The 22,557-nt window shown below is 40.8% G+C and overlaps 2 protein-coding genes across 2 annotated transcripts in view; both read right to left on the reverse strand.

Annotated features, from left to right (window-relative positions):
* Positions 1–3,746: 3,746 nt before the first annotated feature.
* Positions 3,747–5,940, reverse strand: nppcl (natriuretic peptide C-like). Its single transcript, XM_028581065.1, has 3 exons — positions 5,692–5,940; positions 4,777–4,928; positions 3,747–4,547 (listed from the first exon to the last, which is right to left on the reverse strand). Exons 2-3 carry the CDS (start codon positions 4,873–4,875, stop codon positions 4,251–4,253), a joined length of 396 nt encoding a protein of 131 aa, XP_028436866.1. The 5' UTR covers positions 4,876–4,928; positions 5,692–5,940; the 3' UTR covers positions 3,747–4,250.
* A 1,435-nt stretch (positions 5,941–7,375) lies between these two features.
* Positions 7,376–22,557, reverse strand: part of ncapd2 (non-SMC condensin I complex, subunit D2) — a 28,164-nt gene continuing 12,982 nt past the window's right edge. Inside the window, exons 20-32 of the mRNA XM_028580908.1 lie at positions 16,969–17,044; positions 16,651–16,866; positions 16,396–16,556; positions 14,887–14,998; positions 14,662–14,785; positions 14,110–14,265; positions 12,351–12,528; positions 12,170–12,264; positions 11,905–11,985; positions 9,991–10,174; positions 9,732–9,900; positions 9,507–9,626; positions 7,376–7,673 (exon numbers count right to left, since the gene is read on the reverse strand). Of these exons, the coding sequence (XP_028436709.1) occupies positions 7,591–7,673; positions 9,507–9,626; positions 9,732–9,900; positions 9,991–10,174; positions 11,905–11,985; positions 12,170–12,264; positions 12,351–12,528; positions 14,110–14,265; positions 14,662–14,785; positions 14,887–14,998; positions 16,396–16,556; positions 16,651–16,866; positions 16,969–17,044 (1,755 nt within the window). The 3' untranslated portion in view covers positions 7,376–7,590. The remainder of the gene's footprint in view (positions 7,674–9,506; positions 9,627–9,731; positions 9,901–9,990; positions 10,175–11,904; positions 11,986–12,169; positions 12,265–12,350; positions 12,529–14,109; positions 14,266–14,661; positions 14,786–14,886; positions 14,999–16,395; positions 16,557–16,650; positions 16,867–16,968; positions 17,045–22,557) is intronic.

Below are 22,557 nucleotides of genomic sequence, written 5' to 3' on the forward strand. Positions count from 1 at the left end.
ACAAAGTTGAGCTGTGTGGTTTTATGATTGACCAGAGGTTAAAGCCACGCCCCCTCGATTGTCACTGCTCCTCGCCCCGCCCCCTCAAAATGTCAAGGTCGTCAGCCTGCACAGAGACATGCAAGCTGGCCTCTGCAACTTCACTTCATGCAAGTTACAAATCCTAGAAGAATTTCAGGCTGCTAATTGTAGGCCTAAAGCTCTGAAATATTCAGTTTGGATTGACATTATTTCATCAGAAGTTACAGCACAATGAAGCCTTTCTTGTTTCCACCTCCCTCGTCTAGATATAGATATTAAAGTCCTCAGATTGTGGGCTGAAAAAAGAGAGGGGTCCCTCACTGACCTTCTCAGTAAATACAGACACATAAGGGATCAAATCTCTGTCTTCATGACTGTGACATTTAATGTCCAAAGACCATGACCCTTCACTTTCAGACTCTCTGTAGCTGCTCTGCTTCTCCATCTCCTCAGCAGCAGTCAAAATTTGAGTCTTGGTTACACAACATGAACGCATGATCATTACACATGTGCAAAGGAGTCAAGAACTTACAGAATATGAATGCTAAAAAAAGCATTTCATTGACAGACAGTTTTCTTCATCTGAGTAAAAGTGCTACACTTGGGGAGCCTGAGGAGCTCACCTGGTAGAGCAGGTGCCCATCAGGGGCGATTCTAGGATCAGACCTTTAGGGGCGCTCAGTCCCTAATGAGAATGTGACACGGATACAGTGCCTTGTTAGTGTTACACCCCCTCCCCTTCCTGCTAAATCAGTAATTTAATTATCTGATCATTTCTGTTCTTCAGTAGCTAGCTACTGAACAACAACGTCAGCTTGGAACTAAACCTGACACTTTTTTAAGTCACAGTAATAACGACCAATTTGACACAATGTTCTAACATTCAGCAATTTTAGTTGCTTACATTTCAGTTTGGCTTCTAATGTGCGCCATTACCAACTTCTTCTCTGGGGACTACCAAAAATAGGGTCTAAAATCGCCCATGGCGCCCATATATAAAGGTTTACTCCTCGACGCAGCATCCACGGCTTTGATTCCGACCTGCGGCCCTTTGCTGCATGTCATTCGCCTTTTCAAGTCTTCAGCTGTCTTCTATAAATAAAGGCCTAAAAATGCCCCAAAATAATCAAAAAAAGTGCTGCATTTGAAGTCTTGGGAATATGTTTGTTCTGCTGTCACATTAAAAGTCTTTACTTGTATGCATTGTACACAGCATATGACAGGACATGTCAGAGTATATTTTGACTAATTTGTGTGGCAACAGAGTTGGCATTTGAAAGAATCCACTTAACGATGTTAAATATTCAGAATAATGTGAATGTCTGTTTAAACCCAAAGGATTTAAGTACAGTCCTGGTGGAAATACCCCCCTGGCTGCATGCTAAGCGGGCAGACCTGACACTGAAATGAAACCTTACCCACAGCAAGGCATCTTGTCACCACAGCAGACCATGAACATGCAACACATTACATATCAAACTGGACCATTCAGTAACATATTTTTTTCTACCTTAGCAGATCATATGGTCCTATCATAACATTCAGAAGGTTAGCAGTGTAGCTCTGCACCACAACTGGACAGTGCTGGTGTGTTTTATGGCAACGGTCCAATGGACCAGGCATAGCTGAACTACCACAACCCCGAGTGCATGCCAGTCTTGGCCTCTGCTTTCCAGTTTAAGGTCAAAGAGGGGAAGTAAAGGTCAGGCTAAGATTAGACACAGGCTGGCTAGTCCATTTTATACTCTCAGTACTGTAAATGCTGCCTCATACATATCACATGTTCTTTCTAAATTACAATGGCCAAAATCTACTCACAGGTGAGCAGCCATGCAATAAAATGTCTGGGGGAATTATTATTTTAGTCCAGTGGAAGATTCACTGTACGCCTCAAATTTACAGCAGCATTTATGTAAATTAGTGTTATTTCTCAAAATATAGGTGACACTCGAGTTTACTTGATCACAAAGTGTAGTAAGTATGTCTGCATAAAAAAGGGGCCTGAAACAACTTGTGTCCTGTACTGAAGTCCAGTGCAAAGTCCAGAGGGCAGCACTGTGTGGCGAGTAACAAATAAACACGTGATGGAATGAGGCTGCCATCTAGTGTTACAGTGGAAATCTACATTTATTTAATGTCAAATGTCAAAATTCTTCAGGTAAAACTTAACTAAAAGACTGACTACCAGTGGTAGAGTAAGTACTCAGATCCTTTACTTCAGTAAAAGTACTAACACCACACAGTGAAAATACTCCACTAGAACTAAAAGTCATGCATTAAAGTATTATCAGCAAAATGTACTTAAAGTAAAAATACTGTATAGTAAAATGTTCCCTGTCGGTGTTTTAGTATTCTATCTGATGTTTCTGGATTAATATTACTGCTGCATTAATGTGTATGTTGCATTTACCACTATTACTGCTGTAGATGTTTACTGTTGTGCTAATTCTAACTACTTCATTTACTGCTGGGTAGTTTAATTTACAGCAATGCATCATAATCTATAAAATCATATTTTTTAGAGATATGCTGTCCTGTGAGAACCATGTACAGTATCTCTAAAAAGTCAATTTTTCATTAGAAAAACAGTCCTGTTTTAGCTTTGTGACACTGCTTTACGGAGGTTTTAAAATAGTTTATTTAGCTTAGGAAGTAGAATTTCCTCAACACATAAAGGAACACTTCTTCCTTCAGTTTATCACAAACATTAAAAATCCTCTGGAGCGACATGGTTTTCACTAGACATGAAAGGGATTAAAAACTAATCTGAAGGGTAATTTAAATTGTAAGACAAATGTAGTGGAGTAGAAGTACAAAGTTGCATGATATGAACATTCTCAAATAAAGTACAAGTACCTTGAATGTATTCTTAAGTACAGTACTTTAGTAAATGTACGTAGTTACATTCAACCGCTGCAGGCTACAAACTATGTAGGATATCATGTAAGATTAATTATTTTGCTCCTTCTTGACCTAGGAAACAGCAGTTGCCAAAAACTCACCTTAAAGGTCCATTTGAGATGCTATTCTGGAGCTTTCAGTCATATAACATGATCTTCTTCTGCAGATATAGTCTGCTCAGTTGTCATAGAATTGTGGATTCAGTTTTTTTTTTGGAATGAAGAAAAAAACGGCCCAACGATTATTGATTAAAATAATGTGATATGATCAACTAATATCTATATATTAATTATAATAATAGCTACTAAATGGACCTTGAGGTGAAGATTGTTTTGAGAGGCAGTCTTGGTTTAGACCTTTCTTCAACATGGACTTTGTGCATTGCCTCCATGTTTAAGGGAATTCATGTCTTGTTCTCAAACTGGGCACATTGCTGGTACAAGATCTCCAAATGTGCAATTGCATCACATTCATGACGTTTCTCTGTAAAAGGATTAAAGATTTTTGCCCCAGGAACTTGGCTGTAATGCCAGAGTAAAACCCATTTCGGAAGCAGCATAGGATCTTACACACATTTGTTTTTAAGATTGGCCACCCATTCTTCAGAATGATGGGGGAAGAAATGTGAATTTCTCCAACAGCCATCGGAAGACGTAATAAAGCATCAAGAGTTAAAAAAAAACCAACATCTGTCAGGAGAATTTGAAGCTGCACTTTGAAGGACAAATTGAAATGACGGGTATCTAACCAAACAGTGTCACAAGTAACCAAACAGGGATTTACTGTAGGGGTGGGAAATTGAATATCTGTAAGCAAAACACCACTAATGTCAAATCCATTTATTCATGCAAATCATAAGTAAACAAAAATAACAATCAGCAGAAATCACAGGTGCTATCTTTATTTAATATTTACGTCCAACACACCTGTTTTACACACAATCCCCATCCACAGATTAACAATTGTCTAATCACATTCACTGTACGAAGACAAATGCAAGAAATACATTAGGTGCCAATTTACTTAAAAAACAAGCCCAAAAATCAAAGATGATCATTTGATGTAAATATAGCTAACATATTCTAATATTCAGTTTAATACTTACACATGGAATAAACTACAGCTGCTCTGTTAAAAACAGCCACAATAGTGTGAAGCATCTGATCTACGCAGGATGAAATCACATTAGCAATGCTGCAAGTTTACACCATACTACATGTAGTCTACACGCATGTAAACATCCTTCAGTGCACGTGAACGCCCTTGCATGTGTGTTTTTCCTTATCATACTCTAAGAAGGATGTTATTAGTCTTTATTTTTCTCTCCACTAACAGCCCAGTCCACTCATGGACCCGATCCGATCCAGTTTCAGCCCAAAGCATCCTCGGTTCCATCCCCTCCGTGACCGGTCCGGCTCCGCTCGCTTCTGATTGGCCAGAGCCCCCTTCAGCAGGCGCAGCCAGGGGGTCTCAGCCTGGGTTTGTGCGTCAGCCCCTTTGGGGTACTCGGCCGCTTTGACCCCCGGGGAGAAGCTGGACTGCTCCTCTGGTTGGCTGTTCAACAGGTTCTCCAGGTCGTCGAGGGTCAAAAGCTCATTGTAGCGTTCCAGAAACTGCTCCATAAACTACAGAAAGGAAAAAGAGATTCAATTTAATAGTCAGGGAGTGTACGAGGGGGAATAATTCAATCAGTGATACATTTCATTAGTCTCCTCTTCTTCTTTCCTGCTTTCCCTCCCCTCCTCATGGACTATTCTCTCATATCCTTCATGCACTCTGAATTTTCCTCAATCCACTCTTTTCCTTTCTTTTCTATCTACGCCTCCCTCCGTCCCTCCTTCCCTCCCCGTGTACCTCCACAACATCAGGAGAAGGGTGCAGAGAGCGAGCCTCCGTAATCTCCAGAGGTGTCAGGAGGAGCAGAGTGGCACAAAGCAGCACAGGACGCAGCATGGCAGCAGAGGTGGCGGACAAGAATAACTGGAGCAGGGCTGAAAATACAGTGGCTGCAAAGACAAAATGAAGAACTGAATGAAATAAAACACACACACACACACACACACACACACACACACACACACACACACACACACACACACACACACACACACACACACACACACATAAAATAGTTTTGAAAAATCTTTGATAGAAAATGATGAAAGTGGTCTTTGCAGACCCCTTTAACAAATCTAAATCTGTGATTCAAAAATCATAAATTTTTTATTTGTATATAGATAAACATTGTGACAAACAAATAAGCAATGCAACAGAAGTAACAATGTACTTTGGGTGTCAAGCTGGAGCGAATTTGCAGCCCCCATCCCTGCTTAGGCTTTGAAATGTAGATAACAGCCAAAAATGAATAGATAAATCAGAAAATATTATACAGTTTTCTACATTTTTAAGAGGAATATTTTTATGATACATTAAATAGTTCTCAAATTAAGCGTATAAGGTTTCAAAGAATACTAATACTAGTTAGATGGTATCCCTTAAAAATGTAGAGGATTTCATTATTTTTATGTCAGAATAATTTATAAGACTTAAAATGAGACTTCAACACATTTTGTAAGATGATTTTTAGATTCTTACTTTTTCATTATACTTGAGGTTGCTTTAAATCGTGGAAATGTATTTTCTACTAAATGTATCAGACTTTAATTGATAACTATAAAATAAAGAGTATGAAAAAAATATAACATTTCAACAACTGAAACATTTAAAAAAAAAAAAAAAAAAAAAAAAAAAAAATTAGAGCATGCTCACCAGTTTGGTTTCTCTCGGAGCTCTAGGTGTGTTCCTCAGCTCTCACAGACTCTTGTCCATCTCCCTGGCTCTCCGTCTCGGGGCTACCTCTCACTTGTTGGCACCTGCAGGGAGCATCACTATCTCACTCCACTGACTCCTCCTACTCCCCGCTCGCTGATGGAATTGAAAGGAAGAGTTTTCTTCTGCTTGCGTCGGTCCTCTTGGCAGAAGCAGAATGTTGGGGCATCAGCTGGGATGCTGCAGAGGTTTTGTAGAGCCAGAGACACCCCCCCCCTCCTCTTTTTTCTTTGGAGTGATGTCATAGCCTCGGAGAGAGTGATTGTTATTGCCAAGGTGACTTGTGTGTACTGTGTGCACTCTGCAAGCCAAACTGTGCTGCACAAAGCAAGGTCAGAGGGCAACAGTCAACTAATGCCTCATCAGTGAGACCCGAGTTATGAAATGGCAGGAATGAGTCACGTCTTTTGTCACCACATAATCATACATTTCCTGTGTTCTAACAATGCTCCTCATAAATATCAGCCTCCCTCTCTTCCCTTTGTCTCCGGTGCCTTTCCCAGCATGCACTGACCTCCCTTCTCTGTTGGGTAAGTTACAGTCTGTCAGTGCCATCTGCTCCCTGTACCCCCTGCCTCCAAATTACAACGCTGGCAGGAGCTGCACGTCCAACACACCGACCTCAAAGTTCAGCAGCCTCTGATTATTTCAAGTAAATGAACCCCCAGCAGTTACAAATGTATGTTAGGCACTTGACAAGCAATTGTGAATATTTTCTCTTAATTTAAGCAGCTTCTGTGAGCAAAGTGTGAGGTTTTCAAACATGCACGAACAAGCAGAAATCAGAATTTTAAAGCACTAAATAAAGTTATAAACATGGCAAATGTACTCATGTTTTTGCATTCAGCACCTACTGAATACATTTCACTCAAATTTGTCCTCGAGAGTGCTGCCGCAATCAATGTTAGCCTGTTGTTGGCAAGTGTCTTTACATAACTTATCAATCACATATACAGAAATGCACCCCTCTCATCTTTTAGGAGAGGACAATGTGTGGGAGAGGGAGTAGGCGAAAAGGAGAGAGATTAGGGGGGGGTTGAACTACTGTGCATGCGATGTCAGTGAAGAGAGGAGCACTGTTAGAGGAAAAGTAGGCAACGAAGAGTAGGAGGAGGTGGGAAGGAGAAAAGCACCAGGCAGAGCGCGGAGGGAGATCTACAAAAGAGATTGATTACAGGAGAACAGAGGCGGCCAACGAGGAAACAGCAAATGTGTCAGACAGAGGAAAAAAAAAAAAAAAAAACATTGTAAATAAACAACATGCAGCCACACTCACTGGTTTAAAAAAAACAACAGAATTAGTGTTTCTCGTCTGACAAAGACTGAAATCTGATATGAAAGAACATGGTGCAAGTAAGGAAAAGAAAAAATGAAGTGGAGAAGCAAGTGGGGTATTAATCCTGTCTGGGCAAGCTGTGACAACCCATTAAACACCACTGTCCAAACACATGATACAAGCAGACAATCCAAGCTGCTTGTAATGAAGGTATAAATTTACTTGACATAACCCAGCAGAGACCAAACCCGTCACACATTTTAGTGTCAAGCCTCTGGAGGTTTCTTCAGCGTGCAGAGGCCGGTGAGTGACACAGCTCAAAATGAGAGAGACAGCCGTAGAGTGGTAATCAAAACAAGAAGCAGGTTTATTTGATGCTATGTCGTTACACTAGTCCTCAGACTACTTCAGTTTGGTGCAAAAGTACCAATATCTTTGAAAAAAGAAAAGATTAAAAAATAAGATTAAAAAGTAAAAAATATGTAAAGACGCAATACACCATTTCAGATAAAAGATTAAAAAAGGAAGATACACAGAAATAAGACAATACAACAGAAGTCAGATCAGTTTCTGAGGCGAGCTCGCCGGGATGTGCGGGAGATGGGTGTCGTCACTTTAGGGGTCTCACTCTCCGCCATTACGGCATCTGATGAAAAAACAAATAGATTAGAAGTAGGACAAGTCAGGGGGGGGTTGTCGGAGATCAGTCATGGACTCTAATAAATTTCCTCTGCATGGTACGGCACGACTCGCTTTTGGTACATGGTACTTTTCTGGATTTTGTTTGCCAGCGCAGATAGTGACACATCGATGGAGACGGGATCCTCAGCTGATCGTTACAGCGACGCTGCGTGAAACAGTTGTGACATCATTTTCAACACAGTGTGTTCCCCCTGCTAGAGCCTTTCATCGGCAAGCAAACAGAGGAACGTCTTTACTTCATCAACTGACCATGGTGTAGTTTTTTCAAGTGATGATTCTCTCTGACCAATCAGTGGCACAGATTCTAGATGTTATTTTATTACCTCTTCGTTCTGAAGATCTGAAACCAATAGCCGATAATTTTTTATTTGTCCATATACAATCTGATCGTCAATCAGCATAAGCCTAAAACAAATGTTTTCTTAAGTAAATCGTTGTTTGACACTTTTTTAAGCTTAGTTGTTAAGGTCATATTAAATACTGTCCTTGTACTTTCAGTCACTGTACATCACGGTTTATGAACAAAAGAATTACGTGTCCAAAACTCTACACAACATGCATGCAACAGACATGATAATCTAAAGTCTAGCCTAGGTTCTCAGATACTGAGATTACCCTTGTCAATGTCACTAAATGCACAATTAACTTTTTACCTGAACAGTTTATGATGTTGTATTTTGTATCATTGTAATCCTTGACCATCAAAACATAGGTGGAGACATCACCTATTCTGTGTTGCCATGTTTGGTTCAGGAGATATGATGCAAAACACATAATTCATTTATGGCGCAAAATAAAATGGCCACCATGGCTCCCTTTCTGAAAATGTTTGGCACACCAAACTGTACAAGTGTACCAAATTCCATGCTTTTATGAAAATGTGAACATAATTTTCAGATATCATCCGGACTATTGGAGATATCCCCAGATCTTGGATAACTGGACTCCACTCTGAACTTTTATTGATCTAAAGTATATTACTGACTTGTTCCAAAATACTGATGTCAATTCTATTCATAATACTATCAGTTGAAACGACTAGTCCATTGATCAAGAACATTTTTTGGGGGGATTTTCAAAGCAGAAATATTCCCTCGTTCCAGCTTCTAAAATGTATAATATATAATATGTTTTATTTGTCCTGTGTGTTATTAAACTGCTGAATCTCTTTGGATTTTGGACAGTTGGTCAAACTAAACAAGCAATTTGAAGACGTTTGTGATAGGCATTTTCTGTCATTTTAGAGACAAAACAATTAAGAAAAGCAGTGTCATTATTTTAATAAATTAGTTGCAGCCCTAAATAAATGTCATTTATACATTCCATCCAATATGTTCCTTAAAAGACAAATTAAGTTAAATTCCAAACAACTGATCAATAGTAAAACATGTAAATAAGGCAGAATAATCCTTAAAGCTATAGTGCGTAGTGTCCGTCTCCCCCATGAGGAATTCTAAGTAATGACAACACTGTAGGCGCATCCAGATGATGCAAGCCTTCCTTGATCGCGCACGCACCTCCACCCCTCCTCCACACAGTTGCTAGTAGCAGACACGGAGGATTAAAAAAATAAAAATAATAAATAAAAATCACCAGACACAATCTTCTGAACATAGCCGTACTGAGAAATACAGAGAGAGTTGGGTGGAGCTGATCGTCTTAATTAGCTTTGTAGCAACTAATTTGGCAATGGATGTAACGGACGTTCAATAATATCAAAAAGTTACATACTAATGCCATAAGTGGAACATTAAATGAATAAAGTGGCTGCACTCACCCTCTTCATCCTCCTCTTCATCACTGCTGAAGGTGATCGCAGGTTTTTTGGACTTGCGAGATTTCTGAGGAGTCACAAAACTGTCGTCGCCACGGCCAGAAACTGAAGGCTTTGCTTGACCTGTAACAAAAAAAATGTTCCCCCTCACAAACAAAATCAACAATTTTCTACATGCATATTTGCACACAGCAGGACCCTTGAAAATGAATTTCTATGAGCACTGACCTCTTTTTGACCTCGTACGGCCTCTGGCGGGCAGAGGTGTACACATGACTGTCTTCTCAGAGGATCCTACTCCTTTTTGGTTCTCCTCATCCATCTCAGGACTTTCCACATTCTCCAGCCCCCGTGTGTGAACCGCAGTCAGCCGCTTCTCAAACTCATCTACCTGGGCCTGGGAAAACAAAGTTACCGTCAGTAAATGCAAAGATTACATTTTTTTTTTTACAAAACTAGTGGTTTAAGAAGGAGATTTATGGGACACCTTGAACTGGGCTTTGGCCCCACGACGGAGCCTGGCAGTGATGGAGAGCAGAGGCTGGTAGACGCCAGGCTCAGTTAACTTGTCGCTGTAACACTCCCAGCATTCCTGCAGCCTCTTGAAACCACGCTCGCACATGGACAGCAGAGACAGAGACATGGCCAAGTCACACCACTGACGCTCCGTCCTAAGAGAGAAGTAGCATGGGAGTCTTAGGGATTAGAGACTTAACCTAATTAGAAACTATGTGAAATGCATAGAAATTCAAGATCCTCAACATAAAAACTCATTACTCATGAATATGGCTTTGCCCTGGCATTTGGACCAAATCTCATTTTCCAGGAACCTCTGTATCTAAATTCACTTTGCCATTGTGTAATATAAAATGTCCTTCCTTTGAGCTCGGAGTATGAAGAATGAGTCAGAGGCAGACTGAAGCCTGGCCCGGCCAATTGTTTGTCTACATCAACTATATGGGAAGACAGTTTTCATGACAAAATGAGTGAATAAAATGTCAGTGTAGGTAATAGGTGAAATGTTTCCATCACGGTACATCAGTGTTTTACATAAAACAAAAAAAGGCCTTGGGAAAAGATATGGAAGAAACAAGCAAATGTAGAAGGCAATATACAGTAGATACACAAATAGATTTTTTTTTAAAGCTAAATAGATATGAAAGACCAAACCATAGATTACATTTACAGTGCAAGATATGAATAAATAGTCAAAAATGTAATCCAATAAACTGAAGTGGCAAACAGAAAAGGGAGTTAGTTTCAGATATGGGGTTTGGAGAGCACATGCAGTAACCGGCAGCAAGTCACATCTGGTCTTTTTATTAGTAATTAATGATGGACAAATGGACCTTAACCACTTTGTTATTCATGTGCTTATTTTTAGGGTTCCACTTAATGTGGATTTCCGTTTGTTGTCTTTGGTTTTGCTGTGTGTCGGATTGTTTTACATGTATGCCTTGCTGCACCATAAATTGCCCCTGGGGGACGATATCAATAAAGTAGATGGAGATATGTGGTGCATTCAAACTGAATGCGGCTTCTCCAGGATTTGTTTTGACTCTAGGATAGTAACAGACCTGTCCCAGAAGACCTGAGAGGTCTGGATGGTTCATAAAAGAGCAGCAGATCAGAAATGAAGCCTGTAGGGTAAAGTGGCCTGTAGAGGTTTCAAGAATGCAGCTCAGGGACCAAGTTTGCACACATTCAAACAAAAATATTCAGGACCAAGACAAAAAGTATTTAACTACAGGGCATAAAGGGGATCTGCACACTGTTAGGCTCTATTTAAATAGTTTTGCTTTTTAAAAGGCAACATTTTGATCCGCAAATTTTTTTCTCAGGCCTGAGGGCAGCAATTAAGAATGCAGCTTGACATGAGAAATTCTACTCGGGAGCAACATATTCAAAATAAGCAAATTTTCTCTGCATGCACGAGATATAATTGAACATAACACTGAATTTAAATTCAGTGTATTAAATGCATTTATTAACAATTTAAAAGTTTTGTGACGTGGCTGAAGACATGTAATGAATTTGCAGAATGTTTTGAGCACATCTTGTTCATGATACTACTTCTTAAAACAGCAACAGTAATATGAAGTGCGTTGGTGGGGGCCAGTGTACGAGACAGCAGGTCTGTGCCCAATAGGAGAAAGAAAGGTCACATTGGGGGAAGTAGAAGTGGGGCAAGGTCCCTGTCCATCATTTTGTGAGTCCATCTCGCTTTAATTGTCGATCTATCTTCACGCACTAAATACCCATTAATTACCCACCTACGCATCCACCCCTTCATCTTGCACAAATAAAATACTGCAGGGCCGACTCAGAAATGGAACAAAGAAAAAATTAAAAAATAAAAAGATGCAGGTGAGAGGAGAGAAGTAGGTGGAGATTTACTCACTTGGCAGTCCTAAAGCGCTGACACAGTTTCTCTACCAGAGACTCTGTCTGCCTTTCCTTGGTGATGTAGGAGAACAGCTGTCTGAAAACACAGATACACAATATAGCATCTAAATAAAGCTCTTAAAATAGCATTCTGTCAATTTCCCCCCTTAAACAAGTCATGACTTTTCCCAGGCCTGCCGAATCCTGCTCAGTATGGACAAATCCTCAGTGGACAAAGGCAGCAAATTGGACCAGACACACTGAAAGGCCATGCAACTCACTTCATGATGGTGTTGAAGTCCTCGGAGGTCATGCCTCTCTCTGGGTCAGACAGGCGACTGATAATATCTGGGAGCAGGTTGTAGATTGCATTGTCCTGATGGGTAACACTAAGAGTTAAAAACCTTCCCAATTATTCAGGTGTGTGTGTGTGTGTGTCTGTCTGTCTGTGTGTGTGTGTACCTTGGAGGCCAGCTCGTTGAAGAAGTTCAGGGCCAGGCTGGTAATGTGAGGCTCCGGGTCAATTAGCAGCACAGCCACCTCACTGACTTGACCTTTTACCTTGAGCACATCCTTAAGCACCAACTGAGTAAGAACGGTCACAGCTGTCTGCCTCACTGAAGGAACCTCGTCACTGAGCCTAGAGGAGAAGAAGTGTGAAATTACTGCCAGATTCATTTTCGTTCTGACCGGAAATATTTCCTCAATCATCTTCTCACTACAAGTGATAGCCGAAAGCAGTATGTTTCAGCCTCTGGGCACCACGCCTGTCCATACAAAATTTTATGAAAAACCATTCAATGGTTGTTGAGATATTTCAGTCTGGACCAAAGCGGTATACCAATATTTCCAGTACACATCGCTAGCGTAACTAAAGACGTGGGTGGTAAAAAATTCTTGCCACCTGTGCATTTTCCCAGTCTTAGTCAATTAAGCTTTCTGTAAAGACTGGGTAATTAGGCAGAACGTCACTGAAACCAAACAACTGTCACAGCCTTGGCAGAATACAATGGGATTGGACAGGTGATGGCAGGGCAATCAGATACCTTTCTGAGACCGATTTAGATTCACCCTCACCCAAAACCACAGAACAAAAAAACCTCATTAACCATTTTTCATTTATGCCAGAGAGCAGGACTCCTGGCAGAGGATCAGACACTTGTTCATGGCACTGCTACAAGCCAATGCAGAAGCTTGCAACAGCAATGAGCAGGGTAATTAATTCTTAATGCGCTTATCAGGAGGCTCCAGGGCAGCAGCCTAGAGAATAGTGGAGGTGTTGGTGTGTGGGAGACAATTAGGGAACGCTATGAAATGCTTATCAGGTAGGAAACACAAGGAGGGCAATGAAGCATTATAAAAGAACAGAATGTTTTACACGTCCGAAACAAGTCAATGTGAGCATTACCAACCATGATAATTAGAACCTCACTTCATCCAAGAGAGAAACTTCAGCTTCTAAGTTCACTATAGGAAAACCGTAACTTTGTGCAGACGAAACAGAAACCATTAAGTGTTTTTAAAATGAAAGCGTACAAGCGTAAAAACAATTGTAGAACCTTTGACTTCACCCCAAATTATTCTCTTCTGCTCACCAAACTGCTGCGTATAATTACAACACACTAGCCATTGGTTCTAGTCACAATCCGTAACACACCAGTAATTAAGTTGTCTAAAGTACCCTTGTCGAAGGCGGTCAAAATATCCACCCTAGTTCATGTGTGGGGTTGGGTTTATCTACTGGCCATGAAGCTCTGGCCGGTTCCCATGGCAACCAGAGGTCAGGACACAAAGCAGATAATAGAGTTTGCAAACATAGATCATCTCAAAGTTTCCCCCGTTCAAAAGTCGTGATGGAAAGAGTAAACTTTTCCCATCATGTGGCTCAGTGGAGCATTGTGACAGCTGCAACACTTGAGTGGCTGAGAGGAACACACTGAGACGGTGGTGGGATCCGGATGAAGATGGCTCAAGTGTACAAGCAGAAGCGGGATGTTGGATGAGATTTAACGTCTTTTACAGTACACCCACTAAGCTGAGCCATCAGACGCAGGTTATCTTTAGAATGTTGGGTGGAAAAACAAATCTACGGATATTGCGATAATGGGCATATTATTGGAAAAGAGTCAATTTGTGATGGAGTGTTAACGAGCATGAGCTGCTACTGTGACAAATTAATTTTATATCACTGGGCTGATTCAGTTGAACTTATTACATTTACCTGGCATAGAGATTCTGTGTCCAAGGCTCCAAGATATTAGGAAAACGGACGGTGAGGTCTCCCAGAGCTATTATGGCATTTGCCCTGACCACAGGAAGAGTGGAGCGCTCCAGCACTGTAAACATGAGACGGATGTTTTCTTCACATGTCGATGGGCTGACAAAAGAGACAAAGAATTCACTATATTCACATATTTAACAAACTTTTTATAGGCCATCAGTTAGGACTAATCCATCGGATATTAACTTGCACTAATATGGGGCAGGATTGCTTCCTAAATACTGACAGATTTCAGCTTGTTTATTGGCTTCCCATGCCTTTTTACACCCCCTTTTCTTCATGTTCCAATTATCATTCCACATAACTTTTGTAGGGACATACATGTTTTGATTTCTTTGTATGGGTGGATTACTTTGGTTGTTGTTGACATCTGGTGAAAATGTAATTCCAATAGCTCCATCGGAAATATATTTACTGGGAAAAATGTTGACGCCTTTGATACTTATTTCCCCCGCTGTACATAAAGAAAATGGGAATAGTCAATGTTTTTACCTTATCATCATGTACTGAGAGAGTGCCAGACAGGCAGCAGTGGTGAGCTGCGGGTGGGAATAACGTCCTGGGGAGCTGCAGACTCTCACCAACAGAGGAAGGAATGCAGACAGCAGGTTCTCTTCTAAACAGACAGAGAGAGGAGGGTGGGGAGAAGATGTTTTTCGTATGTGAAGAACTGAATGCAGAGGATGGTGAATAAAGGGGTTTAGAGGTTTTCATTACCAGCCAGTAATTCAGTCTCGCAGATCTTTCTGATGAGTTCAGCCTCCGTATCTTCAGCAGAAGCACCAATCAACCCCAGCTCCTCCTCCATAGCACTCTCATTGGCCGCTTGCTGTTGGAAAAACAGAAAAGCTTTACCTAAACAGCCTCTTCTCTCTCTTTTTTTTTCTCAATAAAACACATTTTGCTTCCCATTCCTTTTAATGTAATTTTCACTACACCACGCAAGTAAATTTCATTTGGCAAATTTCCGTCTGACTGCAGATAAAAGTGACCATTAATACTGAAGGGATTAGTTAATTTTTTTTAGTATGAAACACTGCCAATATACTTGAAAGGTGGTTACAATTTATTCCAGTAGTGACAAGTTTTCACAGAATAAAAAACATTCATAGACATGGTTTTCATGCGCCATTTTGCATGGACAATCACTAAAACCCTCTCGTCCTGGTTAGAGCTACAAATATTAATCTATTAGTTGTCAACTACTAAATTAATTGCTAACTATTTTGATAATCAATTGGTTACACTAATTTGTCAAAATTCTCAGATTACAACTTCTTAAATGTAAATATATTTCCTGGTTTCTATACTCCTCTATGTTAGTAAACTGAATATATTTGAGTTGTAGATTAAGCAACACATTGAAAGGATGTCACCTTGGGCTTTGGGAAACACTGATCAACATTTTTCACCATTTCGTTACATTTTATAGACTAAACAACTAATGGATTAATCTAGAAAATAAAGAAACAATGACATATACAGTTAGTTGCTGCCCTATTCCTGGTGAGGTATACCACGTGGTAGTGACATTAGACGTTTGAGTCCAACCTACAAATTTTGTTGTATGCCAATCTGCCTCTTTCTGTGAAAAGATAAAATAATATATAACAAAAATGTTAATTAAGGAAACATTTCTTTTGGTTCCCTGATGGGCTAATCAATGATGAGCCATTACTCATCTGACTGTCATTCACATTCATCTCGTCAAGCCATCCTGCTGAGACTGATTATCTAAATGATTTTCACTATACAGGGACTTGTTTTGGCTTCAGTGTAACATTAAAGTATCTGCAGAAGTACTTTTAAAAACTCCAGTAACTCCAGTATGAACTGAAATAATGCTGCAACTAACGATTTTCTTAATTAATTAACCGATTCATTGTTATGTGTATAAAATAACAAAAATGTTAAAAGTGGCCATGAAAATTCTCCAGAACATTCATAGAAAACAGCAGCAAATCCTAAGATTGGAGAAGCTGGAACCATCAGATGTTTGACTCAAACAATTAATTGATTATCAAAATAGGTGTAAATTTTTTGTAATAGACTAATCAAATAACTTAACTTTTAGCTCCACACTAAAAGCCTTTGAGGCTCACAGGTGAGTTTAATTGGGTAGTGCATGACATTAACACACTTACTTTCAGCATTAGACTGGGTTGTTTAAACGCCTGTACAGCACATACAGCGAGTCAAGTCAAGTGTTATATACAGCCTGATCACCTTAGCTTTGCTGGATGGGCCCTTTTCCTTCTCCTCCCTCTCCTCTTTCTCTCCTCTCCTCCTCCGCAGCTCAGCGCTCACACTGCGCTCAAGGTGAGACACCTGCCAGAAAGCCACACAGCCACACAGAGCCAACAGCTGGGCCAGACATACACAGTTCACTGCAGGAGAGAAAGACACATGGACACATGTGATTAAGAGTACATTGGACCGGTTACACTGTGTTAACGTAGACAGAGACACAAGGAGACTCACCTTGTTCGCCTTGCTCGTTGGACTCTTGAGATACATCTTGCATTTGGCTAGCGTCCTTGTTGAGTTCGCCACCTTCTGCAATCTGATCTAGTAAGAGGCGAGCGCTGCGCTGGAGCAGCCGAGTGCACAGCTGGTCAGGGGATTCAGCCATGAAGTAGAGGAGACGGACAGCCTGCTCCATGAAGCTCTGCCAGTAAGGGTCTTCCATTACCACACCTAGAGTAGTCACACGGACAGCAGTCAGAGGAAGAAACCAAGAGCGGTGAAGGCTAAGATGAATATATTACCACAAGAAAAAGTACATTTGTCTGTATTTACCGTCAGCAATGGCCTGTGTGAGGCAGGTGAAGAGCTGGTGATCCTGTGGTAGTCTGAATGGAGCGCCTTTTGATTGCTGGTGGAAATAATGCAGTGGATGATGTTAAAATTGTGTTGAAGCCCTGTTTATAGGAAAAATACAGACCCCATTTGACCTCTAAAACTCAAATAGACTTAATACATTTTAAGCAGTGTTATTACTCCCAAATCACAATTGACATCACAGATATAGAGCCTATGGAAATCTTTTATATATTATATATATTTTTATAATTATGGGTATTAGGGGTGTTGAAATTAATCATTGCATCGCAATGGGAACAATTCTGCATCGACAGACCATAAATCGCTTAAAGCCTACTGATGTTGCTTATTGATTTTACGGTTGTTGCTTTTAATGTTTTTGCCTGTTTTCTGCTGTGTTCAGTAGGCGTGGGACGGTTCATGAAAAAACATCCGAATCGCTCGGTTCGGAGTGTGTGTGGGCCGCACGGTTCATCAGTACACTGTTAATGTGCACTAACCACTTACTACCGTAGTGCCCACTTTCGACACCTATGTTAAAACACTTACTGGAAATGACTAGCGGGATGAGCGTGACGAATGCAACACATGGCAGCTGATTGGACGAACGCGTCACATGGGTCTTGCTGCTCCAGAATTTCAAAACAGACTTTAATGGCAACTCGTTCACAATACGATCTCGGATATCAAATAACAGATTTATTTAAAGAACAAATTAAGTACTCTATAGTATTGGTATCACTTTAAAGGGTATTACCAGCCCTAGGTATTGGATAAACCAAACACGTTTAACAAATTTACCCCAAAATGAACAGTCCCTCCAGAATTTCGCGATTGCGCCAATTCACGCAAATTCAACCAATCACCGTGACTTTGGTGCAACTCGCAATTTTGACCAATCACCGCAACTTCTCCACAAATTTGACCAATAACCGGAGTTTCCCGTGACTTCAACCAATCCTAGCAGTCCCACGTGCCATACTTTACGTCAGTATAATGTGACTGAGTGCCACTGACCAAGCGGGAGTGAGAAAGCTTGTTTCCGATATGAAGACGAGACTTGAACATCTCACGTTTACCAACAAAATGTACAGCGAAAGACAAAGCAAAACATTTCAGACCGTCCTGCCAACCTGTATACATTTTAACATCAATGTAGGCTACCCTCTAACGTTTTTTTCACTATAAAGTTGCTGCAGCGGCTGCGGTTTCAATCTTGTCTGCAACGGGCGGGGCTGCTGCTCATACAGTTCCCCCCGCTACTGACGCGCACACAAACACACGGTGGATGCAGGAAAAAACGGAGATGAGACACGATGACCTAAATTGAAGACAGCTACGCTTGTTATTGTAAGTGCAATGATAAGTTAAAGTTCAATAAGTACTTTATCAAACCGTATGAATGTGTGTGTCCCAGGCCAGGTTAGGAAATAAACTAACAATGCAAAAATCAACAAGCCACTGACATATACAGTACAGGCCAAAAGTTTGGACACACCTTCTCATTCAATGCGTTTCCTTTATTTTCATGACCATTTACATTGTAGATTCTCACTGAAGGCATCAAAACTATGAATGAACGCATATGGAAGTATGTACTTAACAAAAAAGTGTGAAATAACTGAAAACATGTCTTATATTTTAGATTCTTCAAAGTAGCCACCCTTTGCTTTTTTGATAGCGCTGCAAACCCTTGGTGTTCTCTCAATGAGCTTCATGAGGTAGTCACCTGAAATGGTTTCACTTCACAGGTGTGCCTTGTCAGGGTTAATTAGTGGAATTTTTTTCCTTATTAATGGGGTTGGGACCATCAGTTGCATTGTGCAGAAAACAGGTTGATCCACAGCTGACAGCCCTATTGGACAACCGTTAGAATTCATATTATGGCAAGAACCAATCAGCTACGGAAAGAGAAACGAGTGGCCATCATTACTTTAACAAATGAAGGTCAGTCAGTCCGGAAAATTGCGAAAACTTTGAATCTGTCCAAGTGAAAAACCATCAAGTGCTACAACGAAACTGGCTCACATGAGGACCGCCCCAGGAAAGGAAGACCAAGAGTCACCTCTGCTGCTGAGGATAAGTTCATCCGAGTCACCAGCCTCAGAAATCGCAAGTTAACAGCAGCTCAGATTAGAGACCAGATGAATGCCACACAGAGTTCTAGCAGCAGACACATCTCTAGAACAACTGTTAAGAGGAGACTGCGCAAATCAGGCCTTCATGGTCAAGTAGCTGCTAGGAAACCACTGCTAAGGAGAGGCAACAAGCAGAAGGGATTTGTTTGGGCCAAGAAACACAAGGAATGGACATTAGACCAGTGGAAATCTGTGCTTTGGTCTGATGAGTCAAAATTTGAGATCTATGGTTCCAACCGCTGTGTCTTTGTGCGACGCAGAAAAGGTGAACAGATGGATTCTACATTCCTGGTTCCCACCGTGAAGCATGGAGGAGGAGGTGTGATGGTGCTTTGCTGGTGAAACTGTTGGGGATTTATTCAAAATTGAAGGCATACTGAACCAGCATGGCTACCACAGCATCCTGCAGCGACATGCCATCCCATCCGGTTTGCATTTAGTTGGACCATCATTTATTTTTCAACAGGACAATGACCCCAAACACACCTCGAGGCTGTGTAAGGGCTATTTGACCAAGAAGGAGAGTGATGGAGTGCTGCGCCAGATGACCTGGCCTCCACAGTCACTGGACCTGAACCCAATCGAGATGGTTTGGGGTGAGCTGGACCGCAGTAATCAGAGAAAAGGGTGGCTACTTTGAAGTAACTAGAATATAAGACATGTTTTCAGTTATTTCACACTTTGTTAAGTACATAATTCCATGTGTTCATTCATAGTTTTCATGCCTCCAGTGAGAATATACAATGTAAATAGTCATAAAAATAAAGGAAACACATTGAATGAGAAGGTGTGTCCAAACTTTTGGCCTGTACTGTATGTTCAAATTGTTTGGTCTTAAATCCACCAGCCATTTTCATATTATACCAAAATTTGCAGCATTCTGAGCCTTTTTGGTAAAGTTACAAGGAAAACTCAGCCCAGGATAGTTCTATTCTCCCCGAAACAAGTTTCCTTTTAATTTTTAAAGAACTATGTAGTAGGTTGAAAAGGCTATATGTTAATGTTTGTTTAAACAGACAACCCCCCCAAATTGTGTTTAATATTTGAACCATTGTAACTAATCCTTACTGACTTATTGAAGCCATTACGCTTCCACATCAATAGAAGGCGCTGCTGTGGATCCATTAAGGAGACCGTAGCTCTTAGCTCTGCTCATGCGCAGCTCAGAAATAAACGAGCTTTGCAGTGAGCAACACGCTAACATGCTCTCTGTGATTCACAGGTACTGAAAACCTCACTTTTTCATATTGTATTCTCATACTGCTTGTATCAGCAGATTATCTAAAGGTTATAGAAATCGTTGTTTGATGTTGTGAGCTGATTTTGAGGTGTTTGCGTAATGAGTAAAATGCGTAACTGCGAAGGAATTTTTTCCGACCAGTGTCGGCAGGCTGACAATGTAGTTTTTCCATTGTAGTTTGTAAGTCTAAGTTACTGATATTAGCATCCTGTAACATAAGAAAACACGTTCTAGGCCTATATTTTGTTCAGAGTATTAGCCAGCAAACAGTGAGGAAATGGTGATGAGAAATACCGTTTTAAGCTAGTTTTACATTCCCGGTCATTCAGTAACATGGCATTCAAGCGCTAGTATTAAAGGGGTGATAGAACGCAAATCCAATTTTACCTTGTCATAGTTGAATAATGACAGTTTAGTGGGTAACTAGGACATACATAGAACCTCTAAATCCCATTGACATCTTTCCTCTGAAAATCTCACAATTTGAAACGGCCTCTGAAAACGGGCAAATCTCAATAAGTCGCCTAGTTGACGTCAACTCGGCAGCTCCTCCTCATTTGGCTCTAGTCTCTCGCTTTGTCACGCCCCAGCATTTACATAGGCTACACAACTGACCTGAGATCAGTTAGTCTTCTGAATCTAGGTCGTGCAGATCTCAGAAATTGTATACATTGTTCATCTGCTATTTTACCATTCAATTTACTTCTGAGACTTTGTGAGAAATCAACAACGTAGAGGTCAAATATGGGCCATTTTACAAAAATGTATGTCTAATTGCAAATTTTGTCCGACTGTGTGTCAGTTCAGCGGCCGGTGCTGCCTGTGTTGCTGCCTCGCCGCCTGGCCTGCCTCCCTTCCTTCCTTCACAGACCCCGGCCTGCTGTGAGCTCGATTGAGCTCCATCAAGGCTGGCAGCCCACGGCACCTCATACCCGCGTAAAGTCACAGTTTTTTGGGTGAATGACTAACAAACGCTGCTGCCTGGACAGAGCTCCAGGGCCTGCAGTTCCCCTATTCCTAATGCCAGGTGTGTGTGAGTGAGAGTGCGGTCAGCGAGCTTATTACGCCAGCAATCTCTTACCACAGATTCCAGTTAATCTTAAAATGTGTGTAATTATAATGTGTCGAGTTATTTAAAACAAACGATTGGGGAAATAAACGCCGCATCGATAGAGCCTGCGGCTGGTTGTAGCTCTATCAATGAGAGCTTGCTAGCCTCCTCTTAGAATTCCTCTGGAATTCACAAAAATTCATTAACTTGAAATCGGACACCATTGTTAGCTTTATAAGAGCCTTAGGTAGATGTTGTATACGTGGCGTGGCGAAATTCAAACTGTAAATATACTCGAATTACGCCGAAAATCAAGCTAACTATTCGTGATTTGTAACTACACAGGTAGGGCTGGGTACCGAACGTCAATACTTTTATGGTATCGAAAAAAATACTCCAATCCTACGAGTATCGAAAAATTCTCTCTTTTGGTGCCAAATTTCGGTTCCAAAAGCGTCTGAGCGCGTAAGCTTATCTGTCCTCTCTGCATATTGACAGAGTGGAACACACACACACACACACAACTGTCTGCAGTTTTGTTGAAGTCACAGAGAGTCACGGTTGGTTTCAAGTGTAGTTACAGTTTTTTAAAACTTCACGCAGACAGCGTTTGCTGCGATACGATATTAATGATGATATTAATGGCGAGCCGGAAGCGGTCGCGGTGCTGACGTTACACTTCCTTTTACAAGCAGCCACAACGGTAGTTTCTCTGCCCTGATGAGAGACTGACAGGATGAGCTTGCAAGGCACTTTTATTAATGTTACTCTGAGTGAGCAGTTTTACCAGAATTTTTACATTTTGATAACTGTTTAGATTAACAATTAAGATGGAAAATAAAAACTTTGTGTTTAATGTATTTTTGTTGATGTTGAAATGAATTTTAAAAACATATGGTATTGAAAAAAGTATAGTTAGGAATTGGTATCGAAACTGGCACCGGATCGAAAGATTCTGAACGATACCCAGCCCTATACACAGGTAGCTAGGATTGAAGGGACAGTCACAGCTAACAAAACACCTTGTCTTCACAAATATTCATTAACTTGAAATTGGACACCGTTGTTAGCTTTATAAGACATTTAGGTAGATGTTGTATAAGTGGTGTGACATGTGTAGCATGTGGTAAGAGATT

This window comes from Perca flavescens, chromosome 6 (genome assembly GCF_004354835.1).
Source record: "Perca flavescens isolate YP-PL-M2 chromosome 6, PFLA_1.0, whole genome shotgun sequence".
Lineage (NCBI taxonomy): Eukaryota > Metazoa > Chordata > Actinopteri > Perciformes > Percidae > Perca > Perca flavescens.